This window comes from Bos grunniens, chromosome 22 (genome assembly GCF_055505025.1).
Source record: "Bos grunniens cultivar Pamir isolate PY7600 chromosome 22, Bosgru_T2T1.0, whole genome shotgun sequence".
Lineage (NCBI taxonomy): Eukaryota > Metazoa > Chordata > Mammalia > Artiodactyla > Bovidae > Bos > Bos grunniens.
In genome coordinates, this window is record NC_141186.1 from 49558298 (window position 1) to 49580328 (window position 22031).

The 22031-nt window shown below is 46.0% G+C and overlaps 1 protein-coding gene across 3 annotated transcripts in view; it reads right to left on the reverse strand.

Annotated features, from left to right (window-relative positions):
* Positions 1-22031, reverse strand: part of RAD54L2 (RAD54 like 2) — a 117906-nt gene that overhangs the window by 11602 nt on the left and 84273 nt on the right. For all 3 annotated transcript variants that reach the window (XM_086367812.1, XM_086367811.1, XM_086367813.1), the window contains 16 exons: positions 17047-17248; positions 15816-15955; positions 15232-15348; positions 14681-14907; positions 13711-13893; positions 13439-13572; positions 11745-11941; positions 10336-10678; positions 9463-9640; positions 8043-8294; positions 7712-7830; positions 6350-6468; positions 4494-4593; positions 3555-3760; positions 2985-3157; positions 2283-2479 (listed from right to left, as the gene is read on the reverse strand). In XM_086367812.1, coding sequence (XP_086223938.1) covers positions 2283-2479; positions 2985-3157; positions 3555-3760; positions 4494-4593; positions 6350-6468; positions 7712-7830; positions 8043-8294; positions 9463-9640; positions 10336-10678; positions 11745-11941; positions 13439-13572; positions 13711-13893; positions 14681-14907; positions 15232-15348; positions 15816-15955; positions 17047-17248 — 2887 coding nt within the window. The remainder of the gene's footprint in view (positions 1-2282; positions 2480-2984; positions 3158-3554; positions 3761-4493; positions 4594-6349; positions 6469-7711; positions 7831-8042; positions 8295-9462; positions 9641-10335; positions 10679-11744; positions 11942-13438; positions 13573-13710; positions 13894-14680; positions 14908-15231; positions 15349-15815; positions 15956-17046; positions 17249-22031) is intronic.

The following is a 22031-nucleotide window of genomic DNA, read 5'->3' on the forward strand; positions in this document are numbered from 1 at the left end:
GGGTGAGGGGCGCACAGGTGCATGGTGCATGCTAACTTCAAGACAAATGGGGACAAATGGGTGGAATTTTCCCACTCACCAAGAAAAAAAAGGCCGCATGACATCACATGTGCTGGTGACCTTGAGACCATCTGTCCAACATTAACCATCATCACCCTCTGAATCCTCAAGTTTTGGTAAGTAAGGCAGACACCTCTCTCCTCTGCCTTACTTTTCAGTGGACTTCTCCTGGGGCCAGTCCCTAAAATGGCTCTATAGTCACAGCCACCACAAAAGCAGGAGCAGGTGAAACACTGCGCACAGAAGTCACGCTTCTAAGTGGCACACGGCTGTGGCCAGCCTGAGCCCTGGTTGTGCATCTCTTACTACCAACACGCCAAAATGTTGTCCTGTGGTCAACGAGGCATTCCTCATTCTTTACCTTCCTTTCAGCTGGATGTTGGTACCTTGAGGAAGCTACTCATTTAAAGGTTCTGAAATTAAGTCCGTATCTCTAAGCTTTCTAAAGTCTGTGGGCTTTAGTTCTGGGAAAGAGACCCTCTGGGACTGGTATGTTCTTCGTCATCTGACTGAAACCTGGCACATAAAAGAACACACTTTTGTACCATGCTGCTGGAGCAGGCCTGCAGAAGTGCTCAGTCACTGCTCTCAGGCTGCCTTTGGGCAAGCCCTGGGGCCCCGCAGATGGCTGGGATAGGCCAGAGAGCACAGCACGCTCACTGGGGTTTGGGGCCCTACTCAGACATTAGCGGGACTCAGGATCTAGCCCAAGGCCCATATTCTGCAGAGGCTAAGGCTAGGAATTTGGATGGGAAGGCCTCCTCACATGTACCCAGACAGAATAAGGAATCAGCAGGATCAAATGCGGTGAAAGGCCGATGCCCTCCACAGGGCCACAGTTGGGCTAGAAAAGGAGCTGACATCTCCTTACAGCCCAGCCCATTTGCCACACCTTGTCTCCATATGGTTTTTTTCCCACTGGGTTCAGACTTAGTCCATTCCTGTTGTTACAAGGAAAAGCCCAGAAAAGAGAAAGAAAAGGGGTAGAGGACAAGAGAGGAGAATGTGAGCAGGCAACAGTATCTTGGAAAATGACACAGAAATAAAGTCTGAAGTCTTTGAAAAGATAGTAATTTTCTGTTTGGAAGCATCTTACACATAAAAATTAGCAAATTTAATCACCAAAGTTTAGTCGTATAAAATCTTACATGGCTTCATTCAGTTCCTTTAGAAGCTCATTTGGCAAGCTTTTTTTTTTTTTTTAACATGGAACATTCAAAAGAAAAAGTTCTAAAACCTATCCCTCTTAAAATAATTATTAGTATCTTTGCTGCTGCTGCTGCTAAGTCGCTTCAGTCGTGTCCGACTCTGTGCGACCCCATAGACGGCAGCCCACCAGGACCCGCCATCCCTGGGATTCTCCAGGCAAGAACAGTGGACTGGGTTGCCATTTCCTTCTCCAGTGCATGAAAGTGAAAAGTGAAAGTAAAGTCGCGCAGTCGCGTCCGACTCTTCACGACCCCATGGACTGCAGCCTACCAGGCTCCTCCGTCCATGGGACTTTCCAGGCAAGAGTACTGGAGTGGGTTGCCGTTGCCTTCTCCATTAGTATCTTTAACTCAAGATAATCAAACAATGTAAAAATGCAAACCAACCAAGCAGGAAGCTGATGTGATAAAGGCTATGAGGTACTCTGTCTTCTACTGAGAAGAAGAAAAAAAAAAAATACTGATAACTAACTATTCTATAATTTCCTACAAAGAGCCTCTGTCCCTGCTTAGCAACTGGCTTCCATGCTGTTCCTATCTTAATAGTTTTGGAAACTGTACTCAAGAAAAAGATCTTTTTGCTTAGGAATAAGGCACAGACACAGAATGAGATCCCATTAAGAGAACTGGAATTCCTCGAGTACGATTCAGGACGCATAGAAGACCTGGCCTTCACTCTTGAACTTAACTGTGAAATGAGGGCTAGGACCAGGACGCTGCAGATAGGAGGAGGCTGTGTGGGAGGCCTGGGAGTCTGTGTTAGGGGAAGCTGTGCCTCCCGGTGGGCCAGAAGGATTCTCCTGAGTCATAGGACCAGCAGCTCACTCTTCCAGCCAGAACCACTTAAAACACCAGGGCTGCAGTACTGCTTCAGCACCTCATCCAAGAGCAGAACCTATCCATTCAAGGCAGCCTAAGAGCAAGTTGTAGGCCTCCTTTTATTTACAAAAGGAACCAGTTGAGAGGTCTGGGCCTGGCCCAGCAGCACAGCTTCCTCCCTTTTCAGTGACTCACCAGTTTCTCTGACTGAAGGCAGGGATGCTGGTCAGGCTCTGGTCGCTGGCCGGGTAATACTGCGCATATGATGGGCGGGTGTAAGGGACTGATGTACGTTTGTCCTCCTCATAGCTCTTCTTTGCTGCTTTTTTCTCAGCCTTGGTCAGCTTGTGATCCTTTCGGTTAAGGAGCAATGACTCATGCTCAAAAGGCTCCTGGGGACACAGGAGGATGTTGATTTAATTACCAGTCTTTGTACCAACATGAATGATATATAAAAAGCCTTACTTTGAAACCAAGAAAGAGCTGGCTGTCTACAGTACTTAGCAAAGAGCCTGCTCTCAGACTCACAGGCACATTTACTCTTTCTGTCAAGAGCATAAATTCTCAACTCTAACCTGGCACCAGCTTTAGATAACCTACGTCTGCCTTCCATATCAAAAGAACAGGAGAGTTCAGAGAATCACCACACTACATTTTCAAAACTTCTTTTGGCTAGGAAAACTCACCATGGCCAAATTATCCTCATGGCTGAGCTCACACTGCTAGGATGAGACAAGGATAGGATAGGTGATGGGGAGAGAGGGGGGGGACTGTCTGGGGCAAGGGAAAGAACCAGCTGAATTAATCTGCATGAAATAAAACTCTGGATGAAGGAAGCAGACAAGCCTCCCCCAGTGGAGAGTGCAGCACTGAGACACATGCACACCGGGGTCCCACCTTGGTGATGAGGTGAGGGTACTTCAGACAGGCAAGTTGGAGGACTGGCTCCTTGATCCCCTTTACATTCAAGGATGTTTGGGGAGCTGGCTCCTTCTCCACGAAGTGCAGTAGGTTCTCCACCTCCTTTCGAGTAAAGTTCAGCATCGGATTGAGATCATCCACCACCCGATCTAGAAGGGAAAAGACATGAGGAAGTCAGGTCTCGGCAAAGGAGACCACAAAAGCACCGCTCCAAGGACTGGCAGAGAGAAGAGACGTGGTGGGTGGTGTAACTGTCACTAATATCTAGAACACCTCAGGCTACTCCGTACCTAAAAGTCAAAGAGCGGGTCTGAGACCCTCATGAAACAGAAATATCTTAAGAGATACCTGCATAATCAGGCTCAGCTCTTATCATTAAACCCATCTTCAACAATTTGAGCTAAATGTCCTCATAAGCAATTATTTGCATCAAAAATCGAAAGCCTGCCTGTGTTTCCTCATCCTGCCCCTCTCCTCCCCTCCTTTGATACAATTAGAATGGCAGTCTGTATAAACGTCCTCTTCTGAGCCTGAGAGATGGCCCACCTGACATGCCCTGCTTTGAAATCTGACGGTCATAGATCTTCTTTTCGAGGGTGAAATCAGCCACAAGGCGATAGATGTGACAAGGCTTTTTCTGGCCATAACGGTATACCCGACATACAGCCTGAGCATCATGGCAAGGGTTCCAGGAAGCGTCAAACACCACCACTCGGTTGGCACCAATCAGATTCACGCCCAAACACCCAGCCCTTTAAAACACAAGCCAATAATCACAGCAAATGATTAGTTTAAAGACAGTTTTCAGATAGGTTTTATCCCCTGTTACTCCTACCTGAATATCCTCCTCTTTATCCTAAGCAGAACATATTGGAGGATTCTGCTGAAGAAAAGTACCTTCCTCAGGCACTGAAAGGGTGCCCTGAAGTTCCAACACAGAAGTACCTACCAGATCAGAAAGAAAATCCACTCTCCCACCCCTCTGTGATGAGTGAGGAGTGATGTCACTGAGTGAGGGGAAGTGTCTGTGTTCCAATGTTTCTGATGTGTTTGGTCTAACAGCTTGGGAGAATGACTAGTTTATACTCTATCAAGGGCATTCTGATGCAGAAGGCAGCACAGCCTTCAAGCTGCTTGGCATGAGACAAACTAAATGCCATCAGCCTTTTATAGTTATATTGCACTTTGTACTTTATAAAAGCACTTTCACATTCATCACATTGTCTAAAACTCAGAACAGTCCTGAGAGAAAAGCTAATTATGACCACTGTGAATGAAAGTCTCAGAGAAATTCATAACACTATCGTTATTACCCTTCGAACAAAATTTCCTTTGGGGGCCCCCTCTCTCACCTCAAAAACAAGTCACAAATCTGAGATCTTTATCTCTTCTGACAGAACTTGGACAAGCCTTTGGGGTTCAGGCCCGTGTGGCCAAATGCCCTGAATGCAGCCCTCTGACTTCCCCATTTCAGGATCCACTCACCTTGTGGAGAGAAGGAACAGCCAGGTGGTGAGGTTGCTGGGGTCATTGAACTGATTAATGAGCCGCTCCCTCTCAAAGGCAGGGGTGCTACCATCTAGCCCTGGGACAGAAGGAAACAAACAAGAAATGGATGATGAGCACAGGGATACACAGAAAAATCAATGGGCAAACGGATTTTTAAAACAAAACAAGACAAACACTACAGTGCTCAGATTCCATGCCCTGGACATTCCGTAGGCACCTACCATGAGACCCAGGCATCTATAAACTGTGTTTCTCTCTTTAGTACCTTGGGTCAAATCTAAGGCCAAGGTTCCTAGACTTCAGAGTGCATAAGAATCACCCTAGTTAAGCAAGCCTGGTAAGAACTGGTTTAAGGTAACTGCTCTGCCTCAGTCCTGTGAGTGAGTACAAAAGGACCAAGGGTTTTCTGTTTTGATAAGGAAGGATGATGTTCCTTCACCAGGCAGGAATCCACAGTTAACAAACTCTTAAGGCTAAGGAGTTGCTTGAAGGAGACATTAAAAAAATACAAAAACCAAATGATCTGGAGCAATCGGATGGGACACTAGAATGAAAGGAGGGACGCTCACAAGAAAGAAAAAGTAGGCTTCAGTTAAGAAAAAGGAATAAGGGAGGAGAGGTTACATTTGTCACCTGGAGGAAAGCAGAGAAGAAGGCAAAGCTAAGGGCATGAAATACTACATGGAGAACTGAATTACTACTGATGTAGGAAGCCTGGTATTAACTGCCTGGTATTAAAGGCTCCCTCAGTCAACACCCCAACCTGGCTTTCAACCTGAGTTCCCACAATTTCCAAGCGCAGGTCAGCACTGATTCATCACGGGACAAGCCTACAGTCAACACACGGATCTTGGGTGGTGGAGTCTCCTCGCCATCCCCTGACCCTCCATTTCTCTCAATCTTTCCTTTAGGCCAGGGCTTCTCAACAAAAGGGATTTCCCCACCCTGCTCCCGACAGGGAACATCTGGCAATGTCTAGAGATGGGTGGGTTGTTATAACTGCATGGATGCTGCTGCCATCTAGTGAGTGGGGACAGGAGACGCTGCTAACACTCTACAATGCCAAAGGCAGGCCTCTGTAATAATTAACGGGCCAAAATGTCAGTATCTGGTCAGTAAGTGCCTGAAGTCAGTAATTTTCAACTTTTTTTTTCTTTACCACCCCATTAAGGAGCCTTTAAACACTCTTTTTTCCCACCCCCAATCACCATGCTCTCCATTAAATTTTCATACCACAGATATACTGTATACTATTTAATTAATTACATGCATATTTGTGCTTTATAATTCTAAAAAGTTCCCATTTTTTGGTCCCCTGGTGACCCGATTTTCACCTCGTTAGGGACACCTTCTCCCCAGTGAGAATACATGATTTAGGCTTGTGTTCACTGTTCTTGTGTGGCCTAGGATGATCTTTAGGCCACACCAGTCCTGTATATTCAATTTCTCTCCATCTTTGCAAGTCGAGTCCAAGTTCCACCTCCTCCAGGAAGCCTTCTCCAAGCATCCTCACCATGTCGATTCTGTCTGCTGTAGAACTCCGGTGAGGGCAGTCAGCCAGTGCTACCTTAAATCTGTTCTTGCATGCCAGGGTGATGCCAGGGCATCTGCCTTCAACATTTCTGCCCTCCTCGTACCTGGCCTAAGCTCCCCAGCCTTGTGCAGTGCCTCACACACGGCAGCTTGCTTTTAGTATCTCTCTGCTCCCTAGCTAAATCACAGATCTTCCTGTGCATGTGATGGAGAATGGAGAAAGGAGAGAGGAGAGAGGGAGAGGAAACCCTTAGGCAGACCTTGCCAAAGCTCTGCAAACAAAGCAGCAATGAACTCACGGAAGTAGCTGACGTTTCGAACCCACTTCTGTACTCCTTGCCCCTCAGCACCAGGTAGACAGGGCACTTCTCGCTTCCCTAGGAACTCCTCGATTAAAGCCAAGGTGGAAAGGCTCTGGCTGAAAGGGACACATTTGGTTCAGAAGGTTCCCGGACCCGAGGGAATCTTGTTCCCCAGTAGGCTCCCCTCTAAGAATGAGAGCTCACGCATCCAACTACCCACAAAGAACCACCCTAGCTCATGAGGGAGAACAATCATCCACACACTTATCACCACCACCCCACCAAAAAATTCTCTAACCTATTACTTCCTTGATGGAAAAAATCCTGAGATTTAGCTCAGTACAGAGTAACACATAGCATCAGCATTAAAAACTGTATGAATATACATGAGATCGAATTATAGGCCACAGGCAATATTAGGATTTTACTAAGGAGACAGATCATTTAGCTGTTTCCAAGTTAAGCAGAAAGCTAGACCATAAAAGCAGCAGGACACTAGGCTCTGCCAAAGTCAGAATCCCTGCTTTTTTGTCAGAGTATGTCACACATGGGAACCCCCACTGTGAGACTCCCAAGCCAGGCTCCTGCCACTTAGCTCTCACCGGAGCATAATCTAGTTGGAACAAAGGAGAGGCAATCTACTTTACACCTGTTTCTCTGAGAAGTGAGGCCTTGATGGGACTCAAAGCTCTCTCAAAACTGGGAATAAATAACATTATTTATTTGGCCGTATATACAAAGCTTTAAAAAAAGGTAGGGGGAGGCTGGGGATATGAAGCAGATTTGACCAGAGGTCAGCAAATGTTTTCTGTAAAGGCCCAAATAGTAAATATTTTTAGGCTTCATAGACCATACTTAGTCTGTGCTACATATGTTTTTCTGTCTCTTTTTAATTTAAAAATTTTCAATTAAAAAATTTTTTTTGGCTACACTGTGCAGCTCCTTGATCTTAGTTCCCCAACTGGGATTGAACCTGTGACCTCTGCAGTGGAAGAACAAAGTCCTAACACTGGACCACCAGGGAAGTCCCTGCATATGCTTCTTTAAAAAACAAAAACAAAAAAATTCTTTTAAAATGTAAAAACTAGCTCTCAGGCTTTACAAAAATAGGCCAGATTTGGCCTGGGTCACAATTTGAAGGGTTAGACCATGATCTCCAACATAGTGACCTAAGGCCTCAAGTTGTTCTCTGCAGAGACTGCGCCGGATAAAAGAAGAAACGCTAAGAGACAAAGCACAAACAGCACTGGTTGCAGAGATGGACATAAAACGGGGCCGGCGCAGTCCCGGACAGTCGCAGGCTGTAGGCGCTGCGTCAGTCTTTACCAAAGACACACACTAGGCCATTTCTTTTCCTACCTGAACACAAGGATCTTGTCTCCAAGCTTCACACTTTCCTCAATCAGGTGGAAAAGCAGTACCATCTTGGGAGAGTTCTCCAAGACACCAGTTTGGTAATTAGTCAAAAGGTCCTTGGCCTGTAGGAGAGGAAATGAGGCAGCTTGGAGCAGGCTGTAGCCAGACTACCAGAAAGACAATTCTCGCCCTCAAAGGCAGTAGCTCACGGGCAACCTGAATAGGTCCCTGCAGAGACCTTAGTGGACAGTGCACTGCGCATGCCCTACCCTCTCCCCACGAAGGCTCTCTGGCATCCCCTTCCAGCAGTGGCTTATGGATCTGCCTGACTCACCCATTCATATGTGACAATGTTGTTGCCTCGCTCCTGGAAAGGGTTGAAGCCGACCCCTTGGAGGAACTTGCTGTTGGTCGCCTCTCCCATTGAGGAGGCCAGGGCGCTGTCCTCCACCTTGCCCTTTGTTCCCTGTGATGGGCAGCGGGCACTAGTTCCCGCTGAACCAAGCTCTTCCACATCCAGGTCTTGCTCATTGGCCAGGTTCTCCTTCTGAAGGGCTTCATACAGCACGTCGGGGTGATTCCAGATCTGAGGTTCAAGTTAAAGGGGAGGTAGCACAGGGCAGAGAACAATCTAAGGGTGTCCCATGGACTCTGGCAACAGGCACTTGCCCACACACACCTCCCACAGCACCCACTGTCACACCCCAAATTAAAGTCTCCCCAACCCCATCGTAGCCAAAGAGCCTGCACATTTTCACTAACCGACTCTGATTTCCATGATACATGAATGGGAGAATTCACACCAGGAGGCATGCCAGTATGTTTGGTACATGACCAAAAAGGCTGTCACAAGCCTTGCATTCTTAAACAAGAACATTCCTGTTTCCCCATGTGGTTACAGTCAACTACTGTATGAAGCTATGAAATCTCTCCTATGAAAAAATGTTTCTAACTTAAGATGATGATCAACTAAAAATCATTTCAGGGACATTCTTGGCAGGAATTGAGAATTCCTGAGCAAAGTGGGTGGTGCTGGGGGGGTGGTGTGAGAAGGGTACACCAGCACCAAAGCATCCTCACAGACCATGTCTGCTTTAGCTTCCTGGCCCTGATCTAGGAAATATTTTGAAAGTCATCTGTCCCCAGACACACACCTTCAGCTGATTTATTAGAGCAGTGGGAATAATATCCAACAAGGTTAGTTGAGAGCTGTCAAAGGAACAGATCGCTTGTGAGGCAACTGAGAGCATCTGGCCAGGTCAAAGACAAGCCGGGGCTCGCCAGCCTGTTCACAAGGCTCAGTGCTAAAGATACTAGACTTTACTGTCCCCAAACCATCTCAAGCATTATCAGAATAAAACAGATCTCAACCTGATTAAACATAGAATTAAATGGAAGGTATTCCTAATAATGTGCAAGTCTAAGCTATATATTTCTTGAATCCTGATTATGCCAGCAGTCAAAAACTCTGTCCCATGATGTTCCTCCAATCACTCCATGTCTCAGTTGAAAAACAATCAGTAAGAAAGGAAGTGATTTCTCAAGTTTGGTGTAAGAAGCTGTGCAGCTGCACAATTGCAAGGGGCACCATTTACATTATAGTCTACGAGTGGCACTTCGGGGAACTGCTTTGCCTCAGTGCCCTCAGTGTAATGAACTTCTTCCTTTATCAAGGACTCCCAGCAGGCATGACTCCCTGGGGACCATGAGCATCTTAGTCTGTATCTTAGTATTCCCCCGAGGCCTCAACACACCTTGCAGCATACACAGAAAGCCTTGAGAGGGTTCAGCCCCAGCCAGCCACTGTTACCACAGTCCCGGAAGCGGTCCATAAACTGTGTGTACAAATCTCGCTGGATCTGAGAGAGTCGCACCAGGATCACATTTTCTTCCTTGGCAGGGAGATGAATCTTCAGCACAGTGTGGCCTCTCCTACAAAGGTACAGATCAGAATTGACAAGGCAGTGTGGCCAGGAGGTGTCAGTGCAGGTGAACCACAGAATCCTGCATTGGCGCCACATATCCTTCTTTAGAACCTCAACATTCACAACAGCCTTGTAATAATGAGGACATGCTGAGCAACCAGCAGCAAGAAACTTATTTTGAGGATAAAAACTAAAGCAAAGTCCCAGGTGACTGAATGAGAGACAGAGACCAGGGGAACTCCAGGTTCTTAACCTGATCTAGGGCTGCTTCTCTAAGCTTTCTCCACACACGCCGTCTTCACAAGGAAAAACAAGGGAATGCTTCAGGTTGGCCAAACCTACATCTTCCAAGACGCTGAAACTGGTGAGGCCATTCCCCTGAAAACCATTTTATTCTTTTACTCAAGTCCTTGGCATGGCTGTCTCTTGCTTCTCTCAGCAAGTAAGGCAGATATCCCTAGTAACTTCACAGATTAACTTCTGAGACATGCATTTCTGGGCCAGACTTTCAGAGAATGAATTACTGGATATCCACCATCTATTACCTGCTCAGGAAAAGCTATTCAGCAAAAGCAGAGGTTTACTACTGCCCTACGAGAAAGGGGTCCTCCCACCATAACCACCTTCCCCCTTCAGGAAAGCCTTGAGGGGTCTGTTTCACCAGGACTCTCCACGGATTTGGAAAATCCGAGGATGGCTCACCTCTGCACGAAGCCCTCCAGGAGGCTGTGCAGGACGTGGCTCCGGTACCGCATGAGGCGGACGTCCTGAGGCGTGCTGTCAATACACTGTCCATTCAGGATGGGGCGCTCAAACATGTTGCTGAACTCCTGCCGGGTGCCGAGGAAGTCTGGGCGCACAAAGTCCACCATGCACCAGTACTCGATGAGGTTGTTCTGCAGGGGGTACCCGGTCAGCACCACCCGGCGGCGGGAGCGGATGTTCTTCAGGGCCTGGGAGGTGCTGGCCTGGCAGTTTTTGATGCGGTGTCCCTCGTCACAGATCACCACATCAGGGCCAGGGCGGCATAAGGCCTTCTCAAACTCTAGGGAGGGAAGAGGATCCGGAGTAAGAGGGTGAGAGGGCCTGCTCTTAGTCAACAATATGAGAAGTGGGGGTGCACCCTGGAGGAGACAGAAGAAATGAAGGAAGCAGGAAAGCGAGAGTCAGCCCCCAGTGGTGAAAGGGAGCCGGCCACTCCAGTTCCTGTGCATCTGGTGTGGCACATGACCCTAGCCTACTGACTCTTGCAGTAAATCTCTCTTTTCCCTCTTTCCTTTCCTGATTTTCTTTTCCCTTTAGGCTAAGAATAAAACTGACTTGCATTCCTAGGGCTTACACCAACTAGGTAGCAGACGGCATGACTTTCAGAGTACTAGTCTAAAGGATTAAAAAGGCATCTGGGATGATTCTGATGGGAATAACCCAGACCCTTCCACAGGCTCTCACCACTGTCTTGGAGCCACCTGAGAGCTGGCTGGTGGGAGCTAACTGAAGGACAAGGTCTTCCTGGAGTTATTTGCTGCTCATTGCTAAATTTCAAAGCCACAGAAGCAAACAGAAAAAACAGAATCTCATAGATGAAGAGCTCTATGAAATGAAACAGCCTCTGAAACTTAAAAGCACTTTTTTCCCCAAATAGGCCAAGGCCCCTCAAACGAGAGAAGAGAGCTAGAACTATGAGAAGAATGGCTTTCACCAAAAAGAAAACTGTGATAAATTCTTCTTTTATATATTCACACAAACAATACTACTACTACTACTCCGTGTATTAGTAATTTAAATACTTTATATTGTCTTAATGCTGTCTCAGAACATTCTGGGAAGCAGTAAAGGGAGCAGCTGCTCTTCTAATTGTTCTGTGAAGACATAGGGGAGTCTTGCCCAAGCCAGTCTGTGGCCTGGCCAACCCAGAATTCCACTGTCTGCAGAGAAAGCAGGGCCTTGCAAGAGCCACTGGCCAGAGCCAGTCTTACCTCAGGGACCAGGATTTCTGGTTCATGACCACGTGACTCACATCAATAATGCTCCCCATGTGATTAGGTACTAGAGCAGACACTACTTCTTTTCCCCAAGTTACCCCCTAGAATATCCCCAGAGAGGCCACCCACCTCTTCGAAACTCCTGCTGTCGGTCTTCCTCATCCAGATCAATGATGACCGGGTGAGAACGTTTCTTGGCTTTCTTCGGTCTACTTGTGGCAAAGGATTTCTTCAGGGTGAGGAGCCTGTACATTTCGTACCCCATCAGCAGCACCCCTCCCTCTGACACCCAATCAGCCATCACTTTAGCACGAGCTGCCATTGTCCTGCAAGAGTGAACAGAAAGAACACATTATTGCTTCTCCGGTTCTGCAGGAAGAACTCCTCACAGGCAAAGCTGTGCTGATGTACAGTCAGAAGTCCCTCTCACCACAGACTTCATGCGGCAGCATCACAGGGCTGGCCAGCTGCCCAAGGACTTTCCCCCCATTATAGACATACTAACTGCACTGAGGACGGACTAGGTCCTGGTGATGGTTAAACAGCAAAAACCAGAGATTCAATGTTACAAATAGAAGTGACAATCCCCTTAGATGTACGCATTTTTGTTCAGACACTAAGTTGTGCCTGACTGTGAGACTCCATCAACTGCAGCACACCAGGCTTCTCTGTCCTCCACTTTCCCCCAAAGTTTGCTCAAATTCACGCCCACTGAGTCAGTCATGCCATCCAATCATCTCATCCTCTGCCACCCCCTTCTCCTTTTGCCTTCCATTTTCCCCAGCATCAGGGTCTCTTCCAGTGAGTCAGTTCTTCGCATCAGGTGGCCAAAGTGTACATTACATGCATGACTATAATACTACATTTGAGGGAGAGCTGCAAGTTATTATCATAATATATACAAAGTAGTAAAAGCAAAGGCAACATCCTGCATTTCACCTGCCCAGGCCCTGGTGAATGAAGAGCCAAGGACACACAGTAAAGGAAAAAGAATAGCTGAGACCGGACGCCACTCAGCACATCCCTCTCCTCCTGAACAACTGAGCTCTGGCTCTATTTCATTAACCACATGTGGACTGACAGTCCTGAAATCTAGAAAAGAGCAGGTGATCGGCTACCTATGGAGCCACCCACAGGCTCTTCATTTTCATGTGTGTGACCAAACATCACAAAAGGTGACCTCCGCAGAAAAGAAAGTCTACTTTCTCAGTTATCCATATCAACAAGGGGAAAGCATGGCATGGATAGCTGGCTTGGATCAGGATCAGGATATAGGTTTAAATTTCTGGAAAGCAGGTTGAATTTACAGAATGGAAATATAAATCATTATATTTAGATCCAAAACAAACAAAAAAATGGTTTGCATCTTTTAAAGCTTGGAAGTTGTACCATTAAGGGTCAAATATATCCCCCCCCCCACAAAAAAAAAAAAGGGTCAAATATAGGTTAGTGCTTATAAGAGGAGACTGATGGTTAGGTTTCTAATAGAAGATGAATGTAAAAGGTGAAAAGATAGAAGACAGAAAGTTTCATGCTATCATGTTGAACTGTATGCATGGGAAAATGTGACCATGCACACAGATTTTTCAGGATATAAAAACGTCTTCGAGCAGAATACAAAAATTTCTGTGCTACGTAACTCTGACTATTGAAAAACTAGGAAGAGAAAAAAATGAGAAGCAAGAAGAGAGAGGGGGATACATCAAGAAACCAGAAGGAATCTGGGAGGACAAGGCACACAGCCAGAGAGACTGACTGCCTTGACTCCAGACCCTGGGAAGAAGTCTAAAAGGAAAAGGGCGAACGGAGGGCAGGCCACCTACTTGTGCTCATCGTTCAAGATGTGAACTTTAAAGAACCGAGGCTGGACTTCTTCAGGCTTACTGTCAGCTGGAAGGGCTTCAGGAGCTGGGAGCCACATGTTGAACTCTGCCAGCCAGTTCTGAAGAGTATTAACCTGTCAGAAAGTTAAGTCCAAAAAGGGTGTTTTAGGGAAGAAGCTCAGAACTGAGCCTACCAGGGTTTTTAGAGCCCATAAGGCATTACCCCAGAGCTCTGCAGAGGGTGAGCAAGTGGTGCCCGCCCCAACACTTACTGGCACAATGGCAAGGACAGTTTTGGCTGGCGTGTGGCGGAAGAGAACGTCAATGAAGGAGATCACTTGCAAAGTTTTCCCCAAGCCCATGCTGTGGGCCAGGATACAGCCAAAGCCACTACTGGTCTTAAATCTCTCCAGGGACTCAACCAGGTTATCGTAGAGGAATCGGATCCCACCAATCTGACAGGGAACAAACACAAATATCTTTGGCTGGCAAAGACCAAGGGTCTAGTTTACTTTCTTTGGAACTAGTCAAAATTAAGTAAATGAGCAGACATTAGACCAGACAGCTGGTGTGAGTGGCTACAAAAGTTTCCCAGAACCCTGGCTAGTTTATTGACTGGTGACATTCTTCTTGGAGAACACAGAGAAAAGCACTGACCTAGTAGAGCAGCCCATCTGAGGCAAGAATCTGGACTACCAAACTCCTGCTTGGGTCTTTCACTCAGTCTTGGCCTGGCTGCCCCTGGTTGCTTACTTCAAGGCAGCCCATTCCATGAGGAGAAGTTCTTACTGTTAGAGTTCTTCTGTTGAGTCAACCTCTGCCTTCCTGGAGCTTTTATTCACTGGTCCTACTTCTGGTTCTGGGTCAACACAAACTGCTCTGAGCCTTCCTACCAGAAAGTCTCTCAGACTTCTGAGTCTCACACCTCTCCTGGAGCCACAAGTTCCCACCAAGGCACTGCTCTTCAGAGAGTATCTTGATCAGTCATCTCACAGGAGGTGGCTCAAGATTATAAACCCAAGAGATTAGCACCTTTTACATAACAGGGCATGTCTCAGGGTTGTCCTTTCCCACCCATCAGAAATCCTGAAGCATCAACTGTTAGGAGGAAGAATCAATCAGTAGCTGCTCATGGTACCAAACAAGTACTTCACAGGCTGTGATGCTAACAACCGCCAGAAAGCGATGTCCACAGCAAGGAAGCTGAAAGGAGACAGAGAGGAGAATCCAGATTTACTGCACCTGATGAGGTTTCACTGCCCGTGCCAACTGAGGGGCCAGGAAGACATTCTCCTCCTCCGGAGGGTGGTTCAGGTTGACAAGGACCCGCCCCAGAGCATCACGCTGATTTAAGACGTCATTCACATGGGTGCCACCCTTCTCCTCTTCCTCATCCTCCTCACTGACAGACTCACTGCTGTCCACAATGTGCAGAGTATCCTCCTCTCCAGAGCTCAGTTCAATCACCTCTGAGACAGCCAACCAAGTAAAATGAAAACAAGGACTCAGGGAGCAGATATAATTCACTGCAACTTATGGTAAGGGAGCATGGAAACAATGTTAGAACTTGTTACCATTCATAAAAATTTTGATTTTTCATTTTTCTCTCTTCCAGCTTCAAGTTAAGACAAGGGAAAAACAAATTTACCAAGGAGACTCGGGGAAATTTGCCACGGTCAGACCCTAAACGGAATACGGAAGGACGGAACTCTTTTCTATTCGGAGGGAAAGCTAATCTCTCGGGGTGAGCACTGGGTCGGGAGGAAGGAGGGGCACCTCTGGCTCCATCTTACCATCTCGACTGCTTTTTTCATCCTCGCTGCCACTGCTACTGTCCAAACAAATGACTTCCTGGGTCAAGACGCGAGGAGGCAGTTGGGGACCATCGCTTGCTCTTAAGACAATTTCCTCTGGGTGGGGGGAGGTGGATTTAAATGGAAGAGAATGTCAATTAGCTGAAACATATTTTCCAAAATGATTTGCCCTCCTCCTCCTGTGTTGTTCTTGGGGGGACCATCCTCTGAGGAGACAAGTAGAGAACATCTTAAAAACCTCAACCCTCTTCCCAAATTCCCTTTTCTCTACCGGCTCTTACTTCTAGCACTCACCTGACCACTAGAAAATGTCCTAATCCTTTGGTACGTTCAGATTCAGGGGGAAAATCTAAATAAGACCAATTTGAGGAAGCATCAAGTTAAGTATCCATCTTAACTTTTCAAACAAGAGCCTTCTGCTTGTGTGCTTCTTAGCAAATGAATGGACTGAAAGGATTCCTGAGAGGCCACCATCTGATTCCAGATCTGTCCTTGACACTGTGGGCACCGAGGGTCTCTCCTCACTTGGGTGTGGGGCCCCTCCTGCCCCCTCCACGGCTTACCGGGAAATAACTCGAGGGGGACGGTGGGAATGGGGGCTGCGTAATCCTTTCTCTGCTGCTCCAGGCGCTTCCTTCTTTCCAATTCTTCCTGTTGTGCTGCTTTGGTAACTGGCTCCAACTGATCCTCCCGGAGAAGCTTTCTAAACATTAAAATAAGAGCGAGCGCTTCAGTTCACTTGTGGTTGGGTAAGGTAATGTCAAGCTGAAGAGGGAAATCATCACTGTTGGGAGAAGAAGCTGCGTCAGTACCACTACACCCACGCAGTGGGTAAGGTAAACAAACAAACAAACACACACATAAATAGGACTTCAAGGCTCAGGTGCTTTTGGGCTAGTATGTTTTTCTATTATTTAACTTTCTGACACATCACCCTGCTGACTCTTCTTGGTACCTAACAGATCAAGAGTGAAATAGAGTAATATGTGATCCACAAAGCTGGAAAGCAGTACAAAAGACAGACTTGCTATATGGGAAAATAAGACTGTGGATGATTTTGCATCCTTATTTCCCAAACTTAAGAGTACATTTTCAAGTCATCATTCTGTTTAGAAAAAAATGAGGGTAGGAGGAGAAGGAAATGACAATCCACTCCAGTGTTCTTGCCCAGAGAATCCAAGGGACGGGGGAGCCTGGTGGGCTGCCGTCTATGGGGTCGCACAGAGTCGGACATGACTGAAGCGACTTAGCAGCAGCAGTAGCAGGAGGAGAAAAATATCCTTTGTCTTCTTTCAAGAGGAAAACTGTCATGGGTAGAAGAAAGGACTGCTGGAGATTTGGACAGGTAAGGAAGTTCACATCTGCTGATCTCTTAGGTTAATGAAGAAGCCTTGGTTTGGACTAGACAATCCTCTTCCAACTGATGTTGAATTCTGAGAAGATGAGAACTCAAACTCTTTTATCTCCTTGTATTTGGAAACATAAGAAAAAAATAAAGGAAGTAACAGACTCCAACCAGAGCATCCTATGGATGCTTCCCTGGCCTCCAGACGGACATCCCCAGTGGTGCTCAAGTGCCAACCGCATCCGCTCTGCATCCTCAGATAGTCCAGACCCAGTGGTCCCGAGTTGCAGCTTCACTATTAATTGGGGCACATAGCCTACATTTTTCTCCTTGGGAAACAGAACTCTCCCGATCAAACCAGTCCTTCTTTGAAGGCTGTTCTACCGACAGCCTTCAAATGAAGGTAATATTTCTACTCCCTCCCTTCTCTCCCCCAGAGCATAGCTCACCTTATGTTTCTTCTCATGTGGGAGGGTTTCTGAGCTCTCTTCTTTTTGGGGTCCTCGGAGGCAAGGCCCTTGCCTTGGTGGCGCCTAAGCTGCTCTGAAGGCTCAGACTGAGATGAGGTAGTTGAAGTGCACCGCGGTGGCTGCTGCCCATCTTCTCCCAGCTGGGCACACTCAGTACCACACATGTCTTCCAGGGATGGGTCTGAGGAGACAAATGGAAAGAGGTGCCAGGGATCAACTTTACTGGAGGAAAAGCAGGTTCTGATGCCAGACACGCCAGGGTCAGATCTCAACTCAGCAACTTATTAGAACTTATTAGCGGGTGAGCTAAGAAGGCAAGTTACATCTCTCTGAACCCCAATGGACTTATCTATAAAACGAGGACAGTAATTTCCACACTTCAGAGCTGTTGTGAGGACTAAATAGAGGGCATGCTTAAAACCAAGCCTGGCCCAGAGTAGGCTCACAACAAATGTGAGCCATCACTCTTGGTGTAATTTAGCACTATGTTCAGAGTGAGGAAGTGTCAGGGCCTCAGACCACTCAGAAAGGGACACTGAGTTTCAAATACAGCTCACACTCACTTGTATGACTCTAAGCAAGTCTCATCTGGCCAACAGGGAGACCACTCCTCCCATCAGTGCCTTAAAAGTGTTCATTCAATTTGCCACCCCTTTAATGAGAGCTTACAACACGGCAGGTACTGTCCTAGATGCTTCAAGGAATACTTGTAAGATTCCTTCCCTTCCAGGAGTTTGTCTTCTAGACATAATAAGGCAAAGTGTGCTAAATACCATTACCATAGGAGGGGCAGGGCAATTCAAAGAAGGTACCATATTTGAGCCAGAAGTAATTAGCTAAGCCAAGAATAATTGTGTTAGGGTCATAGGAATATGAAAGGTACTATTTCATAGGATAATCACACAAGGAATTATATGGAAAGTAAAATGTAAGTGAGAACTTAAAAGATGAACAGAACGACTAATGGTATATTATTGCCTTCAGGATGGGGGCCAAGTGGGAAGAAATTCCTGGCAGAGGGAATGTCATTTGTGGTATCGACCACCAGCAAGAACTGGGGTTGGGGGGGGAAGGTCCCTGTGCATGTCCCTCTCCTCATAAGCTGAGCTGCATTCTGTTCGTGGGATGGGCAGGTCCTGCAGTCACTCAGACCTGTCCCCACATCTGCCAGAGCCTCCCAGATACAAGCTCCACAATCAAAAGGTCTCTCCCAAAGGTAAGAAGGGTTCAAAACAAGAGCAGAAGTGCTGAAACTTGGGTGATCTAGTCCATGCCACTTGGCTCTCAGGCAGCAAGGACTCAGAAAGTCTGCCCTTTTGGTGGGATTGTTTCTGTTTGTTATTTTGGATTTACCAGTTTTCTACTAATATCCTTTTTCTGTTACAACAGGATCCTTATCTAGGATAGAGAGCACATTGCATTGAGCTTTCAATGTCTTTTCAGTCTTCCCTAACTGTGGCAGCCTATTCTGGTCTTTCACAAACTTGATTTTCTTTTTTTTGCCCACACCATGTGGCTTGTGGGATCTTAGTTCCCCAACCAAGGATCGAACCCAGGCCCCAGCACTGAAAGCGCTGAGTCCTAACAACTGGACTACCAGGGAGCTCCTGACCTTAATACATTTTTTGAAGAATACTGGTCAGGTGGCTTTGTAGACTGTCCCCAAATTTCAGTTTTTCTGATGATTAGTTTGGAGGTTATGTTTTCTAGGAAAGAATATCACACAGGTGAAGTGTTCTTCTCATCACGTCTGATCAGGGTAATGATATCAACATGAGTTATTCCTGGTGACATTAACCTTTAAGTGGTGTTTACTGGATTTTTCCACTGTAAAACTACTATTTTCCCCCCTCCCATACTTTATTCATAAGAGGCCAATCACTAAGCCCAGCCTACATTCAAGGGGAAGAGAATTACACTCCATTTCCTGGACGGAAGGGCATCAAAGAATTTCTGGACATATGTTAAAACCACATACAAAAAAAAAAAAAGAACAGGGTTAAAACAAAAACCATAAACACACACAGACAAATGTTTTTTGGGGGGAATACTTTGAGGCTTTGAGAACACAAATATCCTCAAAAGTTTCATCCACTAATTTTAATATTCATCAGTGGATTCTACCTAGAGCAATTATTACGGTGGTGTTCTAACAGTGGTTTTCTATTTCCATCTTTCCTTACACACTTATTATCTGGAATTTTTCTGTAAGGGAGATTTGTCCCTTCTCCGTCATTTATATATTCAACATTAAAATATATATATATATATCAGTATGGACTCAAGAAGAAACATTTAACCTTGTAGACTTCGGTAAAGAGAGGCCAGAGATTTCATACACCTCATTAAGTGAACCAGTAAGTGGATGCCCTCAAGCTGAAAAAAGACATACCATGGGTCATCATTCTATGAACTTAACCACCAAAAAATACCAAACGGCCATCTCACCAGTCAGTGATTGAGTAAGAGAATCATGAGTGTCCCAGATACTGCTACTGCTCACCGTACCTGGTCTGATGTAGCCCCTGGCCACCCTGATACCATTCTGGGTTCCTTATGGTCTCTTTCATGTTGATGCCAGATTCCAAAACAGCATGGAGTTGGAAATTGATGTTTCCTAAGAGGTAACAGAGCAAATGGGCTCAGTATGGACACTGAAGCCGGACTGCCGGGCTGTAAACACCAGCTCTGCCCCTTATGACAACCTTTCTGGTCCTCAGTTATAAAAAGGGAATAGAAACTGTAGTGTCGTTCCTCAACCTCAGAGGATTGTGGCGATGATTGTGAGGTGGCCTAAATAAAGTGCTAAGACAGTGCCTGGCACACTGTAAACACCATATAAAACCGCTGCTGCTTTTACTACGACTACCATTAGTCCAGGTACAAAGAATGGGTTTGGTTTCTTCTCTTCTTTCTTTCCTACAATAATTCTACAAGGTGAATTATGCTCCCCTCATTCTAGTCCCCCACCCCATTCTAAATATGATACACTGAAGCACTAAAAAGTTAAAAAGACTTGCCTATGGGTATACAGGAAATAAGCAGAAAAACAGGAGCAGACAGCTAAAAGGATGAACTTTGTAGTCAGGCAACCCTGGTGGTGAATCTCGGCTCTGTCACTTACTAGCTCTATGCTCATGAGGTCAACTTCTCCGAGCCATAGTTCACATTTGTAAAATGAGGATGCAAACAGTTCTCTCATGGAAAATATTATTCTTTATTAGTCTGCTGAACTCCATGGAACTCCATACTCCCACAACTACATTCAACAGTCTGGGAGCACACAGAGCTCTGGGGCTTGGTCAGGCACGCTGGGTAGCAGTATTTATTTGTGTGGAGATCTCAAACTTCAATTATATATCCTAATCAAAGATGAGAAATAAGAAAGGAAAAGGAAAAATAGAACTGACATATGCAAAGTGCATTTTGTTATTAGAAAATGAGTATTTCTTACAAAACACACACCCCACATTCTAAATCTTTCCACTTGATACTGCCACAAACTAGACACTGTTGCCTTTCCTGTCCCCTTGCTTTTAATTTAGCCTAACATAAATATGAGTATCTGCTATGTACCAGGCCCTGTGCCAAGGCACAATGCAGCGGTCCTCATGAGGACACACGTACATACCTATACAGTGGAGTGCTTTACAGCAGTAACACCTGAGGAAAGGACACCTAATCCAGCCTTGCCTATCAGCGGTTAATGGCGGCACTTCCTTGGGAAACGTGAGACCTAGGTTTAACCTAACAGAATGGATAAGCACCAGCTAGTAAAGGAAAAATAGAACATTCTAGACAGACAGAGGAGCATAAGCAAGAGGAACAAGGTGGAATGGTTAGGAAAGTACAGGCAGTTCAACACTGGCTAAAGTGAAGTAAGCAAAACCGCAGCAGGAGTGGCACTCCCCCGACACTGCAGCTTGACCTACACACCAATTTCCACTCAGGGCTGGGTTGGCACACCTCAAGTTAGTGTTTTGCTGGGTCCTCTGACCTGGTTAGATAATGACCTTTGATGCTCTCCTGGCCTTAAAGCCTTTTGTTTTTGTTTCTATTTCACAAGCAAATTTATTGAGTAACCACTTGGAGGAACAGCTGGAGGCAAGGTTAGAAACTAGGCAGGACACAGTCAGAGTATAGTGGGCAGGCACAGGGTCTGAACTTCATATACTGGGTACTGCAAACTTGTTGCCAACTATTGTATTTATTTCTTCTGGTTTCTGCCTTGCAGAGTGGGCTGTCCCTGGGAGGGGGAAGAACAAACCTGACAGCCTTTGAATGTCACAAATTTACTACCTAACATTCCAACTTGTGAGGCCTGGCTATGAATTTCTGTCTGGCATGGGCTGAATGTAGCCAAGCACAGTAGCGATTTGCAAATGATCAAACACAGTAGATACAATTTTCATGAACAAAGAGTTCAGACACAGGTTTCCCCTTGCCTTTATATACAGGACACAGGTCTAAATCAGTTTCTCACCACCTACTATTCTTTGAATGAATCCTCAGCTTCTGTGTTCAACAACTACTGTTTGCTTGTTAAAGTGGCTTTAGTTTACAGATGTGCCCAGATGTGCTAGTATTTAAAGTCTGTTGTCATGGAAGTCAGTGTTTTACAGCTGTTTCGTTACTGCTTCACGACACTTAACTGTGATGCTTTTGGTTTCTATATAGCATTATAACATATACCAATGGTCCCCAACCTCTTTGGCACCAGAGACCAGTTTCGTGGAAGACAATTTTCCCACGGACCAAGGTCAGGGAGAGAGAGAGTTTCTGGGTGATTCAAGCATATGACATTCATTGCGCACTTAGTTTCTATTATTACATCAGCTCTACCTCAGATTATCAGGCATCAGATCCTGGAGCTTGGGGACCCCTGATATACACTACGTCTTAAACTAATTTTAATAATAAAACTGTAATTTCAAAATTAATATAACTGATTTTCCCTGAGTCAA